Genomic DNA, 15683 nt, shown 5'->3' on the forward strand with positions numbered 1-15683 from the left:
AGGGGTCTCTGCACTGGCACAGCCCCCTGCGGGAGGGAAGCTGGAAGGCGCCGCCAATATGAGTGACTTCTGGCACAAGCTGGGCTGCTGCGTTGTGGAGAAGCCACAGCCGGTGAGTAGCTGCAGCCTGGGGGTGGGGAGGTTGGTGTTGTGGGGCCGGGGGACTGATGGCCTTCATCCACCCGCAGAAGAAGAGGAGGAGACGGATTGACCGCTCCATGATCGGCGAGCCCATGAACTTCGTGCACCTGACGCACATTGGCTCTGGAGACATGGCCGCGGGCGAAGGCCTGCCCATGGTACGCCGTCTGCATGCCGGGCTGGGCAGTGGGCGCTGCTGTTGGACTGGGGGCATTGTGGCTGGGTGGTGGGTCTCACGGCGGGGTGGTGGGTCTCACGGCGGGGTGGTGGGTCCCCCCATTGGGGTGCCGTGACCTCATGGGTGGGTGACGGCTCTCCGGGGTGGTCTGTAGGGGCCTTCTGCTTGGGAGGTGATGGTGTGTTCGGGGTGGGTGACAGCTCTTGCAGCGGTGGTGACACTTCTCTGCCCCATCCCTGCAGACAGGCGCTGTCCAAGAGATGAGGTCCAAGGGCGGACGGGAGCGACAGTGGACCAGCTCCCGGGTGTTGTAGCATGTGAGTACACGGCCATTTCGGGAGCCGGGTGTGCAGGTGGCCACAGCAACCCGCTGTCACCATCCAAGGCACAGCAGCTAATTAACACTCCACTGCTTCTGCAGTTTTGTAACCCAACATCTCTTGAACTTTGCAGATTCCTGGCTATTTAAGCCCAGACTTGAACTGCCTGATCCCCACACCGGAGGAAAAGCCAACCTCGGGCGCTTTATTCCCGCAGTAACTTATGCAGACCAAGCCTCGTGCCTGTCCTGGTGGCTCTGGGTTGTCCCCCACAAATCCCTCCTTCCCCGAGGCACTGGGCCGGTGATGGTGACACGGGGAGGGAGCGAGGCCACCCCGCACCCAGCTGGGATTGCAGCCCAAAGGACGCCACCACCCACCTGCAGCGCGCTGGGAGCTGCCAGGCGCAGTCAAGATGTGCCAAATCCCACCGCTTTCCCTTTTTTCCACAACCTGAACAGCACCGGTGTCTCCCATGGGCCCCTCTTGGCACTGGCCTCAGTTCCTCTGTTTTCCCGGGGAGTGGCGGCGAGGCCAGTTCTGCTTTAGGGGCAGATCCAGAACGGCATTAAAGAGCCCAGCATTTTGGCGTCTCACAGGCAGCGGCTCAGCTCTGACACCGCCACAGAGCCCGTGTTTCCTCCAGCCTTCTGCTGGCATTGCCACCGCCAGCAAACCTCTGCCTTCCTTCTTTTTTAGGATATTTTTTAAGCTTGAAAACCACCTAGGCAGCCTCTGCCGTCACTACCGGGCTTTGACCGGCATTGTCTGAGGCAGGATGGGGCCTGGCTCCCCCTGGAAAGAGGGACTGGCTCGGGCTCCTGAATCTAGGCGCACGTGTATATAGTTCCAATAGCGCCAGGATTAAATATTAAAGAGCACGTGCTGGGAGCTGCGGCTGGGCATCACGGGTTTCCCCTTCACCATGCTTCAGGTGACGCAGGGATGCTCCTGTGTGGGGCCGGGCTCTTCCAGCCCTGCAGCGTGCCCGGTGCTTGCAAGCGAGCGCAGATGCTTGATTCAGTTTTTAACCCCACAGAAAACTCACCGGGAAAAACACACCTTTGAAATAAAACCTTGTGCTGGCCCAAGATGGGCGTCCGCGGGCTGCCAGGATCTCCTCGCCATTACGCTGCTCGCGGGACCCAGGCAGGGTGAGGGGTGCGGGGGGGGGGGGGGCACCAGGCAGGTGTATCGGCTTTGGGGTCGCTGGTCCCACCATCCTTTCCCTGGGGATGTCCTCATCCTGCTGTTCCTCACTCAGGTCCAGGCTACCCCAGCCATTGCCACCCTTGTCACTGTCACCTGCTGGGAGGCCTGGAACCCTTGTGGCAGACCCCGGGGACCCCGTGAACAGCTGCTTGTCCTTGGCAACAGTGCTGGCCCCCGCGGGATGGCTCCAGTGGTGGCTCACCCCGACTGGTTCCCTGCATTTGCAGCCGGCAGAGCCCCGAGGCACAGCAGGTTCCCTCCCGCCAGGCTGGATGCAGAGGCTCAGCTGTGCTGAGTCCCCGACACACGGGGTGGCTTTGGGGGATGAAACGTTCGCCAGAATTCCCCTAACCCAGCTCAGCCCAGGAACAGGGGCTCTGCCTCCAGGAGGTCACTGCTGGGAATGTGGGCCCTTGGATCCCCCTGAAGAAGAGCCAAGAGCCAACAGTGGAAAGAGGGAAATTTAATCCTCAGACTGTGGCCAACAGTCCTGAGCCGCTTGTGTCCACACCCAGCAATCCAGCCAGGGCCCCAGCAAGCACCCCCAACCCCCACAGCCCCAGAAAGGGCCAGGAGGAGAACTACTAAAACCCCAGTAACTTTGTTAACCGTGTGCTGCCCCACTCCTCATGGGCCCCACGGCGCTGACTCCAACGCAGCGGGGGCAAACGGCGTCAGGGAGGGGGCTGCGGCAGCGAGGAGGAGGTTTCAGCTCACCAGTGCTGGGGGTGCAACGTCCATGGTGGCACCCCGAGTGGGCACAGCGCGTGCCGGGGACCCCTCACTTGTCAGGGTCGGGGGGCTGCTCGGCAGCCATGCGGCTGACCCGCTCCAGCACAGCCTGGGGGCAGAGGGGGGGCACGGCTTGTGCCAGTGGGCTCTCGTCCACCAAGCTGTTCATGGGGGTGGGCGGCAGGGCTGTGTCCTCCTCCAGCCCCGCCGTGGCCCCCAGCCCTCCAAGCACAGCACGGAGGATGGGCAGCACTTTCTTGCGTGAAGCCAGCGCGTTGCCCTGGGCGTAGGCGCGGACACAGGGCCAGGGGCTGGGCAGGGGCTGGAGATGCAGGGATGGCGCCGTGGCCTCCTCCAGCATCTGGCAAACCTGGAAGGCAGAGCACGGTGTCTGGGATGTGCCAGGCACCTCTGATCCCCCGTTCCCCTGAATCAGGGGCCTGTGGGGTAAATGCGTGTGGAAGACACCCCGCCCCATGCATCCTCTCCTACCAGAGCCTTCTGCCAGGGCTGGGTGGGTTTGGGGGTCCCCACTCTGCTCACCGTGCTCCGCAGGGCGTCGTGCTGGCTGTACACTGCCAGCTGCCGCGTGGGCTCGTAGCGCTCGTTAAAGGAGACCGTCATGGCCACCAGCCCAGCGTAGCCCCGAGCCTGGCAGAAAGCTTCCAGGTCCTGCAGCAAGTTAGGGCGGTGCAGGAAGGTCTGGAGGAAGACAGATGCTGGTGTTGCCCCACTGCGCCTGCTGAGCTGCCCCGTGCCTCAGTTTCCCCTCACTGAGCCTCACCTCTAGGTCTATGTAGATACCGCTGATGGCGAGGACCAGTTCATCATTGGAGAGGGTTTTGAGGTCCTTCCGCAGCATCTGCTCTGTTGTCAGCTCTGGGAGGTGAGAGAGGCTGAGCATTAGCCAGCCCTCTGGATGCGTCCTGGTCCCCCAGGGGAACTGTTTATCCCCAGACATGCCACCATCGAGCACTGGTGAGCCCCCGGACACACGTGTACAGACCTGAAACATCAAACTTGGCCGCTTGCAGGGCTTCGTAGATGGTATTGTGGGCTGGCAGCTCGGGGAACCTCGACTCGAGCAGGGAGATGCACGCCACGTCCCGGGGCGTCACCTTGCCAGCCGCAGGGCTCAGGTTCACAGAGTCCAGCAGGATGGTGCCTGGGGGGATGGAGACCATCAGCGCATGGCAGCAGAGCCCCATGATGGGTGACAGGGCCTGGCCTCACCATGCAGCAGCGCGGCCGTGGTCCGGTCCAGCACGCCTGGGGGTCCCTGGGCAATCCGTTCTGTCACCAGTGTGGCGCAGGAGCCCACCAGCTCCACTGTGAACTGGCAGCTGGGCGCTCGCTCCAGTGGCCGGTGGTCCAGCACATCCACTACGGCCTCCTCCAGGGCTGCGTCAGTGCTGGTGGGTGAGATGGGGATGGTGAGAGCTCTTGCATGCACCTGCCACGCACCGCTGTCAGCAGAGGCTGCAGAACCCCTCTTCCCCTCTCCTCCTGCCACAAAAATACCCCAGAAGGGAAGGGGAAAGGTTTTACCCACCCTGAGCCAAAAAACAAGCCCTTCACGCATGGGAGGAACGAGGCGGGGGGTGGTGTCCGCATCCCAGCCCGGTGCTCACCTGGGCAGGACGTGGTGGTCAACCAGCGTCAGGGACAGCAGCCCAGCCTGGTGCAGCTCGGCAAGGTCGATCTCGTCACGGAAGATGAGGGAGGTTTCCGCGATGCCCTGCTCCCGCAGCAGGAATGTTGTCTCTGTGCGGAGGGCGAAGTCCGAGCGCGGGATGTTCAGCACGGGGATGAAGGCGGCTTTGGGTGGTGAGGAGGTCTGCAAGGGGTTCAGCACCCAGTGAGGCATCCCCCAAGCCCCCCGGCCACCCAGCAGCGTGCAGGCACCCTCACCTTTGCCAGGAAATACGCCAGGGCCAGGGCAGACACAGCAGAGTCCAGGTCGCAGGCCTCATTGCCCATCACCACGTGCACCTCTTGGCGGCACTGGATGTGTTCCTGCCAGGGTGAGAGATGTCAGCCCTGCCGGGGCCACGTGTCCCCTCTGATATCCCCAAAACCCCTTGAAGGACGCTGACTCGATGCACACCTTCAGCACCAGGGCTGTTTGCTGCCTCACCCAACAACCAGCATCTCACAGCTCCAGCTGGGAGCAGCTGGCTTCCAGCAGACTGCAGCAGGCAAGAGGCTTGGTCGGGGGTGGTTTATGGCTTGGAAGTGTCACGTTACCAGGGCACACATGCAAAGTTAGAAAAGAAACCCAACCACGTCACAGGGTCCCTCCCTGCATGGGAATGCCACAGCTGCTTGGTTCGCACAGGGCGACGCAGGACCCAGCACCTTAGTACAGATTCCGAGGCTTCACTTTTATTATTTTAACCCCAGACCAAAGTTTTTTTTCCAGTTAAGGTGAAAGGCAGACTGGACTTTCAGCCCTGGCTGCCAACTCCATTCACTGAGTGAGCAGAGGCAGGAATTTTAGGAGGCTATCTGACCCTGAAAACACCCCCTTTAACCTCTTTTTACCCAGGGCAGCAGCAGGGACGCTGTTGTCACCCCCTATATCCTCTGTCCCCGCTCCCTGGCACTCAGCATGGCATGCAACACCCGAGGGAGATGACCTGCCTACAGACCCTTCTCTGCTGACATTTATTCATGACATAACCGAGATTTGCTCATTTATTCCACAGAAGCCGAGGAAGTAAATAGCTGTGAGCCAAGCCTGGCACCCTCAGTAAGTTTGCAGATGACACCAAGCTGGGGGGAAGCATCGACCTGCTGGAGGGCAGGAAGGCCCCGCAGAGGTACCTGGACAGGTTGGGTCGAGGGGCAGAGGCCAACAGGATGAGGTTCAACACGGCCAAGGGCCGGGTCCTGCACTTCGGCCACAGCAACCCCATGCAGCGCTACAGGCTTGGGGCAGAGCGGCTCGAAAGCTGCGCAGAGGAAAAGGATCTGGGGGTGTTGGTCGATGCTCGCCTGAAAATGAGCCAGCAGTGTGCCCAGGTGGCCAAGAAGGCCAGCAGCATCCTGGCTTGTGTCAGGAGCAGTGCAGCCAGCAGGACCGGGGATGTGATCGTCTCCCTGTGCTCTGCTCTGGTGAGGCCGCACCTTGAGTGCTGGGTTCAGCTTTGGGCCCCTCACTACCAGAAGGACATCGAGGCCCTGGAGCGTGTCCAGAGCAGGGCTACGAAGCTGGGGAAGGGCCTGGAGCACAAGTCCTGTGAGGAGCGGCTGAGGGCACTGGGGCTGGTTAGTCTGGGGAAGAGGAGGCTCAGGAGGCTCAGGGAGGCTCATCATTGCTCTCTACAACTGCCTGAGAGGAAGGGGTGGGGAGCTGGGGGTCGGCCTCTTCTTGCAGATAACAAGCAATAGGACAAGAAGGAATGGCCTCAAGTTGCACCGGGGGAGGTTCAGGTTGGAAATGAGGAGACATTTCTGCTCAGAAAGAGCAGTCAGGCATTGGGACGGGATGCCCAGGGAGGTGGTGGAGTCACCGTCCCTGGAGGTGTTCAGGGAAAGGTTGGACGTGGTGCTTGGGGACATGGTTTAGTGGGTGACACTGGTGTTCGGGGACGGTTGGACCAGATGAGCTTGGAGGGCTTTTCCACCCTCAATTCTATTCTATTCAGCTCTCTTCTTTGCCTTTAACTCTGCTCCGCGCATCGCCCTTGCTTGAGACACCCTCCAAGTTCTGCCACTGACCGTGGGTGAAGGAGAGGACCCTGGGCTGGGCTCCACCCCGGCCACATCTGCGCCTACTTGTGGTGGTAGCGAGGGGCCGTGGGTCGATGCCCGAGCGTGGGTGCAGGCGTGGGGGGCACGGCGGGGCTGGGGCCGGGTACGGGCTGCGGGCGAGGCGGTTCCCCCGGCAAGGGAACGGGGGGCTCCAGCCCCCCTGCACCTCCGACCCCCCGCACACGGTCCCCGTGTGCCCCCCATCCCCGCGCACCCCTTGCGCCCGCCCCGGTCCTCCCGCGTCCCCGCGTCCCCTCGCCCCCCCCCGTGTCCTCCCCCGTCCCCAAGCACCCCCCGCACCCCTCGCGCCCGCCTCGTCCCCGCGTGTCCCCTACCTGCAGGGCCGCCCGCCGCCCCTCCACGAACCGCTCCATGGCAGCGGCGGCGGCCGCCAGCACCCGGCGCCCCCCCCCCGCCACGGCCCGGTACGGCCCGGTACGGCCCCGAGGGCGGGGCGGCCGCTCCGCGCGGGCTGCCGGGACAGGTGGGGCGGCCCCGCCGGGGGGGGACACGGCGACGGGGGGGCGACACGGCGGCAGGGGGGCGCCCCCGGGCCCACCTTAGGCCGAGGCCTGAGGCTCGAGGCCTCGGCCCGGTCCCGGCTCTGCCTGCGGGCCCCTGGCCGCCTTCCCCTTCCCAGCGGCCGGAGGCCTGGCCCCGCGCCGCGGTTGTTTGGTGCCGCTCCCTCCCCCCCCCCCGCCCTCCTTCCTCCTCCGCCCCCGGTCCGCCCTCCTGGCAGCCGCCTCGGCGAAGGCGCCCCGGCAGCGTGCAGGCCGCGCCGCTCCGCCGCCGAGAAGGGGGAAAACGGCGCAAAAACGGCGCAAAAAACGGTGAGAGAGGGGCTGGGGCGGGCGGGACGGCGGCCCCCGGCCCTACCGGAGTGGGATCTGCGGCGGTGGGGGGGCTGGGAGGGGCTGGGGGCGCTGCGTGGTGCTGTCGGCGTTTCGGGGTGTGATCTCGATAAGCTCCTCAGTGCTGGGGATTAAAAGGATGTAACCGAGTATGAGTAGAATGTGATAATTAAGAATGCGAAATTAATTAATAGAATAGTTCCGTTTGGAAGTGATCTTCAAGAATCGTTGGGTTCAGCTAATGAATGCTTCAGGACGAGCCCAGTGATAAAATACGCCGTTGAGCATGGTGACCAAACGCCTGTTCAACACGGAGGCATCGACGACCTCTCTAGGAAGCCTGTTCCAGCGTCTGGCAGCTGTCTTGATAAAGACGTCTTTTTCCTATGGCCCAGTCTGAACCTTTCTGTCCAGTTTTGTTCCCACGCATCCTGACACAGGGTGCTGAGAAGCGAGCACCTCCCTCTCCACATCCTCTCTTTTTCAAGAAGGCTTAGAGAGCAACAAGGTCGCCCCTCCACCTCCTTTTTTTTTTCCGAGCCTGATAAACCCGGTGTCCTCATCAGCTCCCCGCGGGATGTGCCTCCCAGCCTGGTGTCATCGGACAGGGAGAAGACACCGGCTCCAGCTGCGTGGAGCGGGGCTGGCCTGGTGGCCGTCCCCAGGGCTGCGAGCCCCGCACCGGTGGAGCTGGGGAGTGACTGGCAAGTTCTGGACGCTCGTGGTGCAGGAAACCCCAAGGGATTTGGGGACAGCAAGCTGGTCTGACCAGTGGGTTTGGTCTGGGGTTTTCTCCTGGCAAGCAGGTGACACAATAGCCTCCTTCCTGCGGAGCTATCAGAGGTGCTCTGGAAAAGAAGCAATAAAAGGAGGAGCTCAGGCTGCTGTTGGGCCCCGGGAGCAGGAGACTGGCTGCATCCCTGGCTCTCCAGAACCCCCAGTACCTCACGTGCCGCAGGGTCCCTACCACGCGGGGCAGCTGGGGTGATTCAGTGTGCCCCAGGGTTTTGGAGCCTGTTTGTCTGCCTGCATCGTGCCTGGCAGGACACTGCCCCAGGCTTCCTGTGGGTCTGCGACAGCTGTGGCTGGCTCTGTGGGTCCCCAAGGGGGCTGGGCAGCGCGTTTCTGAGTGTGATCCTTTGCAGCCACGCCAGGGGCGTGCGTTTGTTCTTATTTCACCTCCTGCTACCCGCCGTGTGTCACAAGAAGCCTCAGTGGTGTGTGTGTGCAGGAAGGTGTGGACCAGCACCTGCCGGGCTGTGTCCATGGCCTCTCTCCAGCAAAGCACTTAAGCGTGTGCTTCAGTTTGGGCACCGTGCTCTTCCTTGATCAAGACCAGTCAGCTGCTGAGGGCTAAGCGTGTGTTTAAGTGCTTTCTTGGCTCCAGGCCTAAATTCCTCTTTGTTTTTGTGCTGTGGCTGTAGCCGGAGATGAGCACATTTACAGGGCTGTTTTTCTGCTTCCTACCTGTGAATCATTTTTGCGTAAGCCAGGACAGCCACGGCTCGGCAGCTGGGCTTGCAGTTCCCATCCCAGTGGCAGGAAGGGCTGCGAAGGGCTGGTCAGAACTATACCTTCACAGTGATTGTTTTGGGGCAGGGTGAAGCCATTCCCCTCCCTTTTGGATTTTCTTTACTGAATGAAATCCCTTGGGGCTGTGTGCCTTTGGTTCTTGCAGTAACAATGCCTGGCTCTTTGGATGCAGGAGCCTTTTTACTGCTTGCTTCCAGCACTACACAGCAGCTTCTTTTTTTTTTTTTTTTTCCTCAGGGGAGGACCCCATTAGATGTTTTAGCTGGACCGGTAGCGTATAATCCCTAGATACAGCCGTGACCTACCTGCACTAATCCTCCTTGCTTGCTTGGAGAGGTTAGGACTGGCCCATAAATGGAGAAGGGAAGGTCTCAGCGAAGACGAATCCTTCCTTGGGGCTGGAGACAGCCCCGGTGGATTTTTTCCTCAGTGCCTCGCAGCTTTGATTAGCCTGGGATCCAACTCCTACCGCGCTTTTGGCAGTTAACCTAAAGATCCCTTGGTCCTGGGAGCTTGGGGATGCTTCAGCCAAAGAGCGACCGTGTGGAGTGCCAGGCTGGAAGCAGCTAAAACCCCTTTTTGTTGCTTCTGGCCTCACAAAAAGAACAGCAAGGCCATGGTAACGAAGCCACCTGGGGCTTGACTGCTTTTGGGACTCGGAGGGTCAGTTATTCTCGGTACTTCAAAGCTGGGGGGAGGCGGTAACTGGGGCAAGGAGGCGAGGACCCAGTCACAAGCCAGGTGCGGGGTCTGGCGAGGGGCTGGGTCCCAGCCCCGCCACCGTGCGTGCTCCAGCAGCAAGAGCTGCTCCGTGTGGCTGGGGGTGGCGAGGGGATGTTCTTGTTGAAAACCTGCCCGGGCTGGGACGTGTTTATTGCCATAACACCCGGGAGGGGCAGGATCTAATCACACGGCTTTGGTACAAACGCAGCGGAGCCACCCCCTCCCTACAGGGCCGACAGGCTACAGGATCGTAGCTTGTTTTATTTAAAGCTGCCGGTGGCCTCTGAACCCAGAGAAACCACAGGCTGGAGAGCTCGGCACGCCAGATCTCGCTCTGGCTCCGGGACTCGCTGAAGCGAACGATGGGCTCGCAGGGACGGTGGCTTCACGGGGACTGCTCCCAACGTGATGGAGCGAAGCAGCAAGCTCGTGCGGGATCCAGGCTGATTCTGGGAGGGGGAAAGGCTGGCGACAGAGATGCACGTGGTGCAGGGAGGGTTAGCCAAGGACTCGTTTACGTTGAAGATGACTCAGAGCCACGTTAGGGAAAGAGCCCATGGGCTCCAGCGTCCTGCTGTCTGCTCACCCTGTTTTGGAAGTGAATGTAGCCTAGCATTTTCCAGCACGCGCTGTGACAGCACAGGGATGTAGCTACAATAGCGGCTGCGAGCAAAACCCTAGAAAAAGGTTTGAGAGGAAGGGTTTGTGCAGAGGAGCTCTTCTGTGGCTGGAACCCGAGTTCCTGATTGTCAGGAGCTTGCACCCAAGCCTTCGAGTTTTAGTGATTTTTTTTAGGGGGATTTTGCCTCGTCTTTGGATGCTTTTTACTTCTGAATTCCCGATGTCCCATGACAGTGGGTGGGAGAGACACAGAGCCAGTGCTGAAGCACTGCAGCGCTTGCTGAAACTCGCCCTCCCACTTGTTTCCCTGGAAGTTTCCTCTCCAGACACCCTGGAGCCAGGAGGAGGCTGCGCTGCGTAGCACAGATGTGCACAAACATCTTGCGAGGTGCCTGCGTGGTGCTCGCCAACCCTCAGTGCTGGTGCGGGGCCTGCTGGCAGGGCTGCCAGAAGTGGTGGCAAAGCCCCGTGCAGCGCCGCTGCTGTTTCCTTCTGTCCTCGCTGTGTCCCCCCGGGAGCTCGCGGTGGTGCAGGTCACCACGAGGAGACTTAGCCTTTTGTGTTTGGGATTACTTCGCTTTTTCCACGCTTGGCAGAGCAGCATCAGCAAAACTGTGCTCAAGCACAGCCTGCACCGGGTCAGGCTACGCTCGCCTGTTCGTTTGCTTCCCATTTGTTCCCCGTGTCCCTCTTGGAGAGGCCGGGGACAGCCCCGCTGTGCATCCTGCCCCAGCCCACCGAAGGGCCGAGCACCTGGCGCCCCTGGGGAGCAGAGGTGCTGGCAAAAGTGCCCGTCCCGCTGCAGCGCCCATCGGATTTCGTTGCAGCCATGAGCTTAGGTGAGAGCTGCGAGGGCTGCATGTGTGGCAGGAGGAGGGAGAGGGATAAAGATTAAGGAATAATGAGATCTCCTGGTGACTCAGCTGAGGTGCGTGCTTCAGCCGGAGCAGCCCCGGCGCTGTGGGGAGGGGCGAGGGTACTGCGAGGCAGGGCTGGGGAGAGACACCGCGGAAATGGGGGAGAGGGGGGCTGCCGGGGCACCCACCCGCAAAAAATGCGTGCTCTCGGGCACCAAGCTGTCCAGAGGCCGAGCAGAGCTGAGCTGTTGGCAGTCGGATAACGCACTGGTTCTTCCAACTTGTTTCCTTTTCGGTCCCTGTGCAGGAGAGGCCGTGGGAGGAAACCGGGCACAGGCAGAGCAGCAGGTGGAAAAACCCCGACCAAGCCGGAGCCAGCCCGGAGCAGCCTCGTTCTGTTTGTGTAACCTCTGGGCAGGACAGAAGCGTGTGCGGGGGAAAGCGCTCGGAGCTGCGGCGATCCTCAGAGACCAGCAGGGAGAGGACTGGATAAACAAGTTGACAGGACCTTGAAAGGCGCATTTTCAGATCTGTCTGGGACTGCCTTTGTTCCGCTGGGCTGGGCTGGGATTTCAGCAAGCTGACTCTGCTCTAAGTATGTGAGCTAAGTGGTTCGGTACACAGCTTCGTTTGTTACAGGTTTTTTTTTTCCCTCTTTAATTGCTAACAGGAGGCAGATAAAATACACATGCCTTCGTTAGTTTTTTAAGTGCAAGTTAGAGGTATCATCACCCAGAGTGCGCGCACACGCGTGCAGAGCAGCGACAATATTGCATTTCATCAGTGGTGAATGACTGAACCTGAAGCCGGAGGGAGTGGCAGCCCTGTCGCTGTCTGCCTCCACACTGATCAATAAGTGACAGACCAAGCGCTGCCGCAGCGTTCCTGAAGTCATTTAGAAAACCAACAGCACCAAATCTTCCACAAGAACATCGAAGTGCCTGATACAGACTCGCCGAAACGGCTGGGAAGCTCCCTGAAGAGTAAACAGCCTCGGGGAGAAGGACTTGGCCTCTAAGAAACTGGACTTTTTGTAATCTGCTGTGCAGAGCGCATCAGAGACTTTGGAGATGAGCATTATTTTTGATTATTTAAATTAATGTGAAGTGACAGAGAGCAATCTGAGCTCTGCGAGCTTGGCGAATGACTTGGACTCGCTACACACATTTTTCTTGCAATAACTGAGCTTTGCATCCTCAGAAAGGAGAGCTTTGGACCGCAGCCCTTACTGGACAGGACTGGGTGCCGTGGTCAGGAGCTTTCCCCTGCCTCCTCGTGGGATCCCTGGGACTGGTGGGAGCTCCACGGCCAAGCCGCCGCCGTGGGAGGTGGCACCGGGCCCGCGCGCCTCTGCCCATCGCCGCCGGATGCTCTGAGCTGGGGGGATGGAGCTGCAGCCTGAGCAGGGGGAAGTACTCCTCACTACAGGGGACGGTACCCGGTGCCAGGAGACCAACTCCGAGCTCTGCCAGCTCCCTCGTGGTGCGGGAGAGGCTGGTGGAGGGGAGGACGTCCCAGCTGTCAGCCAGGAGAGCCGAGAGGCCGACGGGCGAGGCCAGGCGCTGCAGCCAGGGGAAGAGGATGTGCTTGGCCCCGGCAACAAGAAGGCCCCCGAAGAACAGCAGGAGAGCGAGGACGGCAAAGTCCAGGACTCCCAGGAGGAGCTGCCTGCCCCAGGGGAGAGTGACACGTCCCCTGGGGGAGCCTCGCAGCCGGCGGGTGAGCCCCCCAGCACCCGCCCTCCTGCCCGGGAGCGGGAGCCCGAGCCCGATTTCTACTGCGTGAAGTGGATCACGTGGAAGGGTGAGCGGACGCCCATCATCACCCAGAGCGAGAACGGGCCCTGCCCGCTCCTGGCCATCATGAACATCCTCTTCTTGCAGTGGAAGGTGAGCAGGGTGACGGGCACGGGGGCTGGAGGTTCGGGACACGGGGCGCTTTTCCTCCCTGCGGTGCTAGGAGGAATGTTCAGGGGTCGTGTCGGGAGCCAGCTGGAGGCTCCAAAATAATACGTTGAGAAAGCAAAGGAGGGTCGAAGTGTCTTACCCTTCCTGCCTCTTCTGGTTTGATCTGTGCTGCCGAGCTGGGGGTTGGGGCAGTGGGTGGCAGCCCTGGCTCTCACAGGGAAGGGGCAGGGGAAGGCATCATTGTCCTCTTTTGCTCGCAGGTGAAGCTGCCCCTGCAGAAGGAGGTGGTCACGTCAGATGAGCTGATGGCACATTTGGGTGAGCAGGGAGCAACTGGGGGGAGTGGTGGCTGCCCTGCTGGCCCTGCAGGCTCCTGGGACTGGCCAAGGATGGCATTTCCCATCTGCTGCCCCACCTCTGGGCCCATCTCCGACGTTGCCACCCACTGATAGCTCTGCCCTTCTCCCCTGATCACGCTCCCCGTGCGTAGCCCTCAAAGGGACGTTCCCTCGGTGCGTGGAGGAGGAGGAGCTGTAGGCCAGACCTTTGTTGGGTTGGGAGGGCAGGAACCAAGGGGCAAGGGAGTCCCAGTGCGGATCCAAGCTCTGCTGACTCTGCGCTGTTGGGCTGGGTGCTCGCCCCCCCTGCTCAGAGAGGAGAGCTCAGTGCCCCAGACTGAGCAGCCACCTTTGCTCTTTTGAAGGGGACTGCATCCTATCCATCAAACCCCAAGAGAAGTCAGAAGGGCTGCAGCTGAACTTCCAGCAGGTGAGGAGCGAGGTTGGATGGGGGAACGGATCCATTTGGCTGTTCTGCTGAGTCTCGAGGGCCACACGGGTGGTAGAGTGCCGCACGTCACCCAGCTGACCAAGTGGAAGTGGGATTTCTCTTGAGATTTTATCTGCCTTGACATGCCTGTCTGGGGGTGACGGGGTGGCAGGGTGCGGGGTGCCCAGCCTGTGTCCTGAGCAGGACCTGTGGTTGCCCCCTGCAGAACGTCAACGACACCATGATGGTCCTCCCCAAGCTCTCGACAGGCCTGGACGTGAACGTACGGTTCACAGGTGTCTCTGACTTCGAGTACACACCTGAGTGCATAGTCTTCGACCTCCTCAACGTCCCGCTCTACCACGGCTGGCTGGTGGACCCGCAGGTGAGGCTGTCCTGGCCCCTGGCTGGGTGGCCGTGTGGCTTGTGTGCGGCTGAGAAGACGTGCCCGGGGCTGGCTGTGGGGCTGCTCTGCTCTCCCTGGGGGACCAAGATGCAGGTTTGGCTGCTGTGGTGTCCCCAAGGGAAGCTGCAGCAGGGGCTGTTCTCCCTGAGCCGGGGCAGGATGCTCACCTCCCTCCCCATGCAGATGGTGGCCACCTCCCTGGCTTAAATCCTCCCACCCTTGCCCTCTCCTGTGCTCCCGTGGGTACCGCGGGAGAGGCCAGGTGCCTGGCAGCCTGGGCTCACTGCCCTGTCCTGCAGAGCCCCGAGGTGGTGCAGGCCGTGGGCAAGCTCAGCTACAACCAGCTGGTGGAGAAGATCATCACCTGCAAACACTCCTGCGACTCCAACCTGGTGACCGAAGGTAAGGGCCCTGGGGCAGCCCCCGGCCTGCTGTGGGCACCCTGGGGTGCCTCGGCTCGGCTCTGACATCGCTGTCACCCCAGGGCTGATTGCGGAGCAGTTCCTGGAGTCCACGGCCTCCCAGCTGACGTACCACGGGCTGTGTGAGCTCACGGCTGCTGTGAAGGAGGAGGAGCTGAGCGTCTTTTTTCGCAACAACCACTTCAGCACCATGATCAAGCACAAGGTGTGGCTGTGCCCTGGCTTTGCTCCCTGCCCTGCTCCACTGCAACAGCGCCTGTGTGGCTTCTTGCAGGATCTGGGGGGCTCTGAGCTCGGGTGCTCGCCCTTTTGGTGGCAAGACTGACTGTCCCTGTCCCCTCTGCCCAGGGCCACCTCTACCTGCTGGTGACGGATCAGGGCTTCCTGCAGGAGGAGAGGGTGGTGTGGGAGAGCCTGCACAACGTGGATGGTGACAGCTGCTTCTGTGACACTGACTTCCACCTCAGCCATGCCCTGGGCAAGGAGGCGGCTGCTGCGGCCCCCCCAGAGCAGAGGCAGGTGGACCAGGTAGGGGATAGCCTGCGGTGGTGGTAGGGGGCTGGAGTTCCTTCCCAGCTCCGGGGAATGCTGCAGGTCCCCTGCCACCGGGGTTGGTGGCACCTGAGCTAGACTGAGCCCCTCTTTCTGCCTTCCCGCAGGACTACATGATCGCCCTGTCCCTGCAGCAGCAGCAGGGACAGGGCCCCTCCACGCTCAGTGACCTTGAGCTGGCCCGCCAGCTGCAGCAGGAGGAGTACCAGCAGCAGCAGCAGCAGCAGCCGCGGCCAGCCCCGGCCCCCGCACAGGTATCGGGGTCCCCCTTCCTCACCCCTCTCCTTCCCCACCCTAGAGGGAAGGTGAGGCAGAGGGCAGGGGCTGCGTCCCGCCTGCGTCCCCAGCCTGAGGGGCTGCAGGGGCACGGGGGTGGCACCCCGGGGTGGCCTCCTGTGCCCCAGCCCTGCTGTCTGTCCGCAGGGCCGAGCGCAGCCGGGTGGCCGGCCAGCCGTGGAGCGGAGACAGCGGCAGAAGGACTCGGACTGCACCCTCCTGTAGTGCTCAGCGGGACCCCCCCCACCCCGCTCCTGGGGGAGCACCAGCTGGAGCCCCCCTGTCCTGCAAGGATGGTGCCGGTGTCCCTGGGGACGGCTGGAGGGGGGAAGGGGGGGGAGGACGAGGGCTGCCCCTCCTCTCCCGCAGCCAAGCCCCCCCCCCCATATTTCCAGTGGCCTTAACGTGGGGGTGATGGACCCCCGGGT

The 15683-nt window shown here is 61.8% G+C and overlaps 4 protein-coding genes across 5 annotated transcripts in view; 3 read left to right on the forward strand and 1 right to left on the reverse strand.

The window, feature by feature from the left end:
* CDC42SE1 (CDC42 small effector 1) overlaps positions 1-1748 on the forward strand; it is a 1767-nt gene extending 19 nt beyond the window's left edge. Inside the window, exons 1-4 of one of the 2 annotated variants that reach the window (XM_035346579.1) lie at positions 1-112; positions 189-299; positions 562-636; positions 773-1748. The exon at positions 1-112 is cut by the window's left edge and continues 19 nt beyond it. In XM_035346579.1, the coding sequence (XP_035202470.1) occupies positions 59-112; positions 189-299; positions 562-633 (237 nt within the window). In that variant the 5' untranslated portion in view covers positions 1-58 and the 3' untranslated portion in view covers positions 634-636; positions 773-1748. Of the gene's footprint in view, positions 113-188; positions 385-445; positions 466-561; positions 637-772 lie in introns of those variants that run through there. The other variant, XM_035346578.1, reaches the window with a different exon arrangement.
* The window catches only part of CERS2 (ceramide synthase 2), a 22751-nt gene that overhangs the window by 161 nt on the left and 6907 nt on the right, over positions 1-15683 (forward strand). The window contains exon 2 of the mRNA XM_035346575.1: positions 6711-6731. Within this exon, the coding sequence (XP_035202466.1) occupies positions 6712-6731 (20 nt within the window). The 5' untranslated portion in view covers position 6711. The remainder of the gene's footprint in view (positions 1-6710; positions 6732-15683) is intronic.
* PRUNE1 (prune exopolyphosphatase 1) overlaps positions 2300-15683 on the reverse strand; it is a 16025-nt gene continuing 2641 nt past the window's right edge. Inside the window, exons 2-9 of the mRNA XM_035346574.1 lie at positions 6675-6731; positions 4495-4599; positions 4215-4420; positions 3817-3995; positions 3590-3748; positions 3368-3462; positions 3127-3285; positions 2300-2953 (exon numbers count right to left, since the gene is read on the reverse strand). Coding sequence (XP_035202465.1) covers positions 2633-2953; positions 3127-3285; positions 3368-3462; positions 3590-3748; positions 3817-3995; positions 4215-4420; positions 4495-4599; positions 6675-6731 — 1281 coding nt within the window. The 3' untranslated portion in view covers positions 2300-2632. The remainder of the gene's footprint in view (positions 2954-3126; positions 3286-3367; positions 3463-3589; positions 3749-3816; positions 3996-4214; positions 4421-4494; positions 4600-6674; positions 6732-15683) is intronic.
* On the forward strand, positions 11232-15604 carry MINDY1 (MINDY lysine 48 deubiquitinase 1). Its single transcript, XM_035346573.1, has 9 exons — positions 11232-12813; positions 13092-13149; positions 13535-13599; positions 13826-13984; positions 14305-14407; positions 14490-14632; positions 14776-14955; positions 15087-15233; positions 15403-15604. The coding sequence occupies exons 1-9, from the start codon at positions 12310-12312 to the stop codon at positions 15478-15480; spliced, it is 1437 nt and encodes a 478-aa protein (XP_035202464.1). The 5' UTR covers positions 11232-12309; the 3' UTR covers positions 15481-15604.

This window comes from Oxyura jamaicensis, chromosome 25 (assembly GCF_011077185.1).
Source record: "Oxyura jamaicensis isolate SHBP4307 breed ruddy duck chromosome 25, BPBGC_Ojam_1.0, whole genome shotgun sequence".
NCBI classification, from domain to species: domain Eukaryota; kingdom Metazoa; phylum Chordata; class Aves; order Anseriformes; family Anatidae; genus Oxyura; species Oxyura jamaicensis.

Bases quoted from the DNA above. Each gene is read 5' to 3' on its own strand.
- MINDY1 (XM_035346573.1), top strand. From the start codon at position 12,310: ATGGAGCTGCAGCCTGAGCAGGGGGAAGTACTCCTCACTACAGGGGAC. The intron at 14,956-15,086 runs GTAGGGGATAGC...GCCTTCCCGCAG, and splicing joins AGCAGAGGCAGGTGGACCAG to GACTACATGATCGCCCTGTC. The intron at 15,234-15,402 runs GTATCGGGGTCC...GTCTGTCCGCAG, and splicing joins CAGCCCCGGCCCCCGCACAG to GGCCGAGCGCAGCCGGGTGG.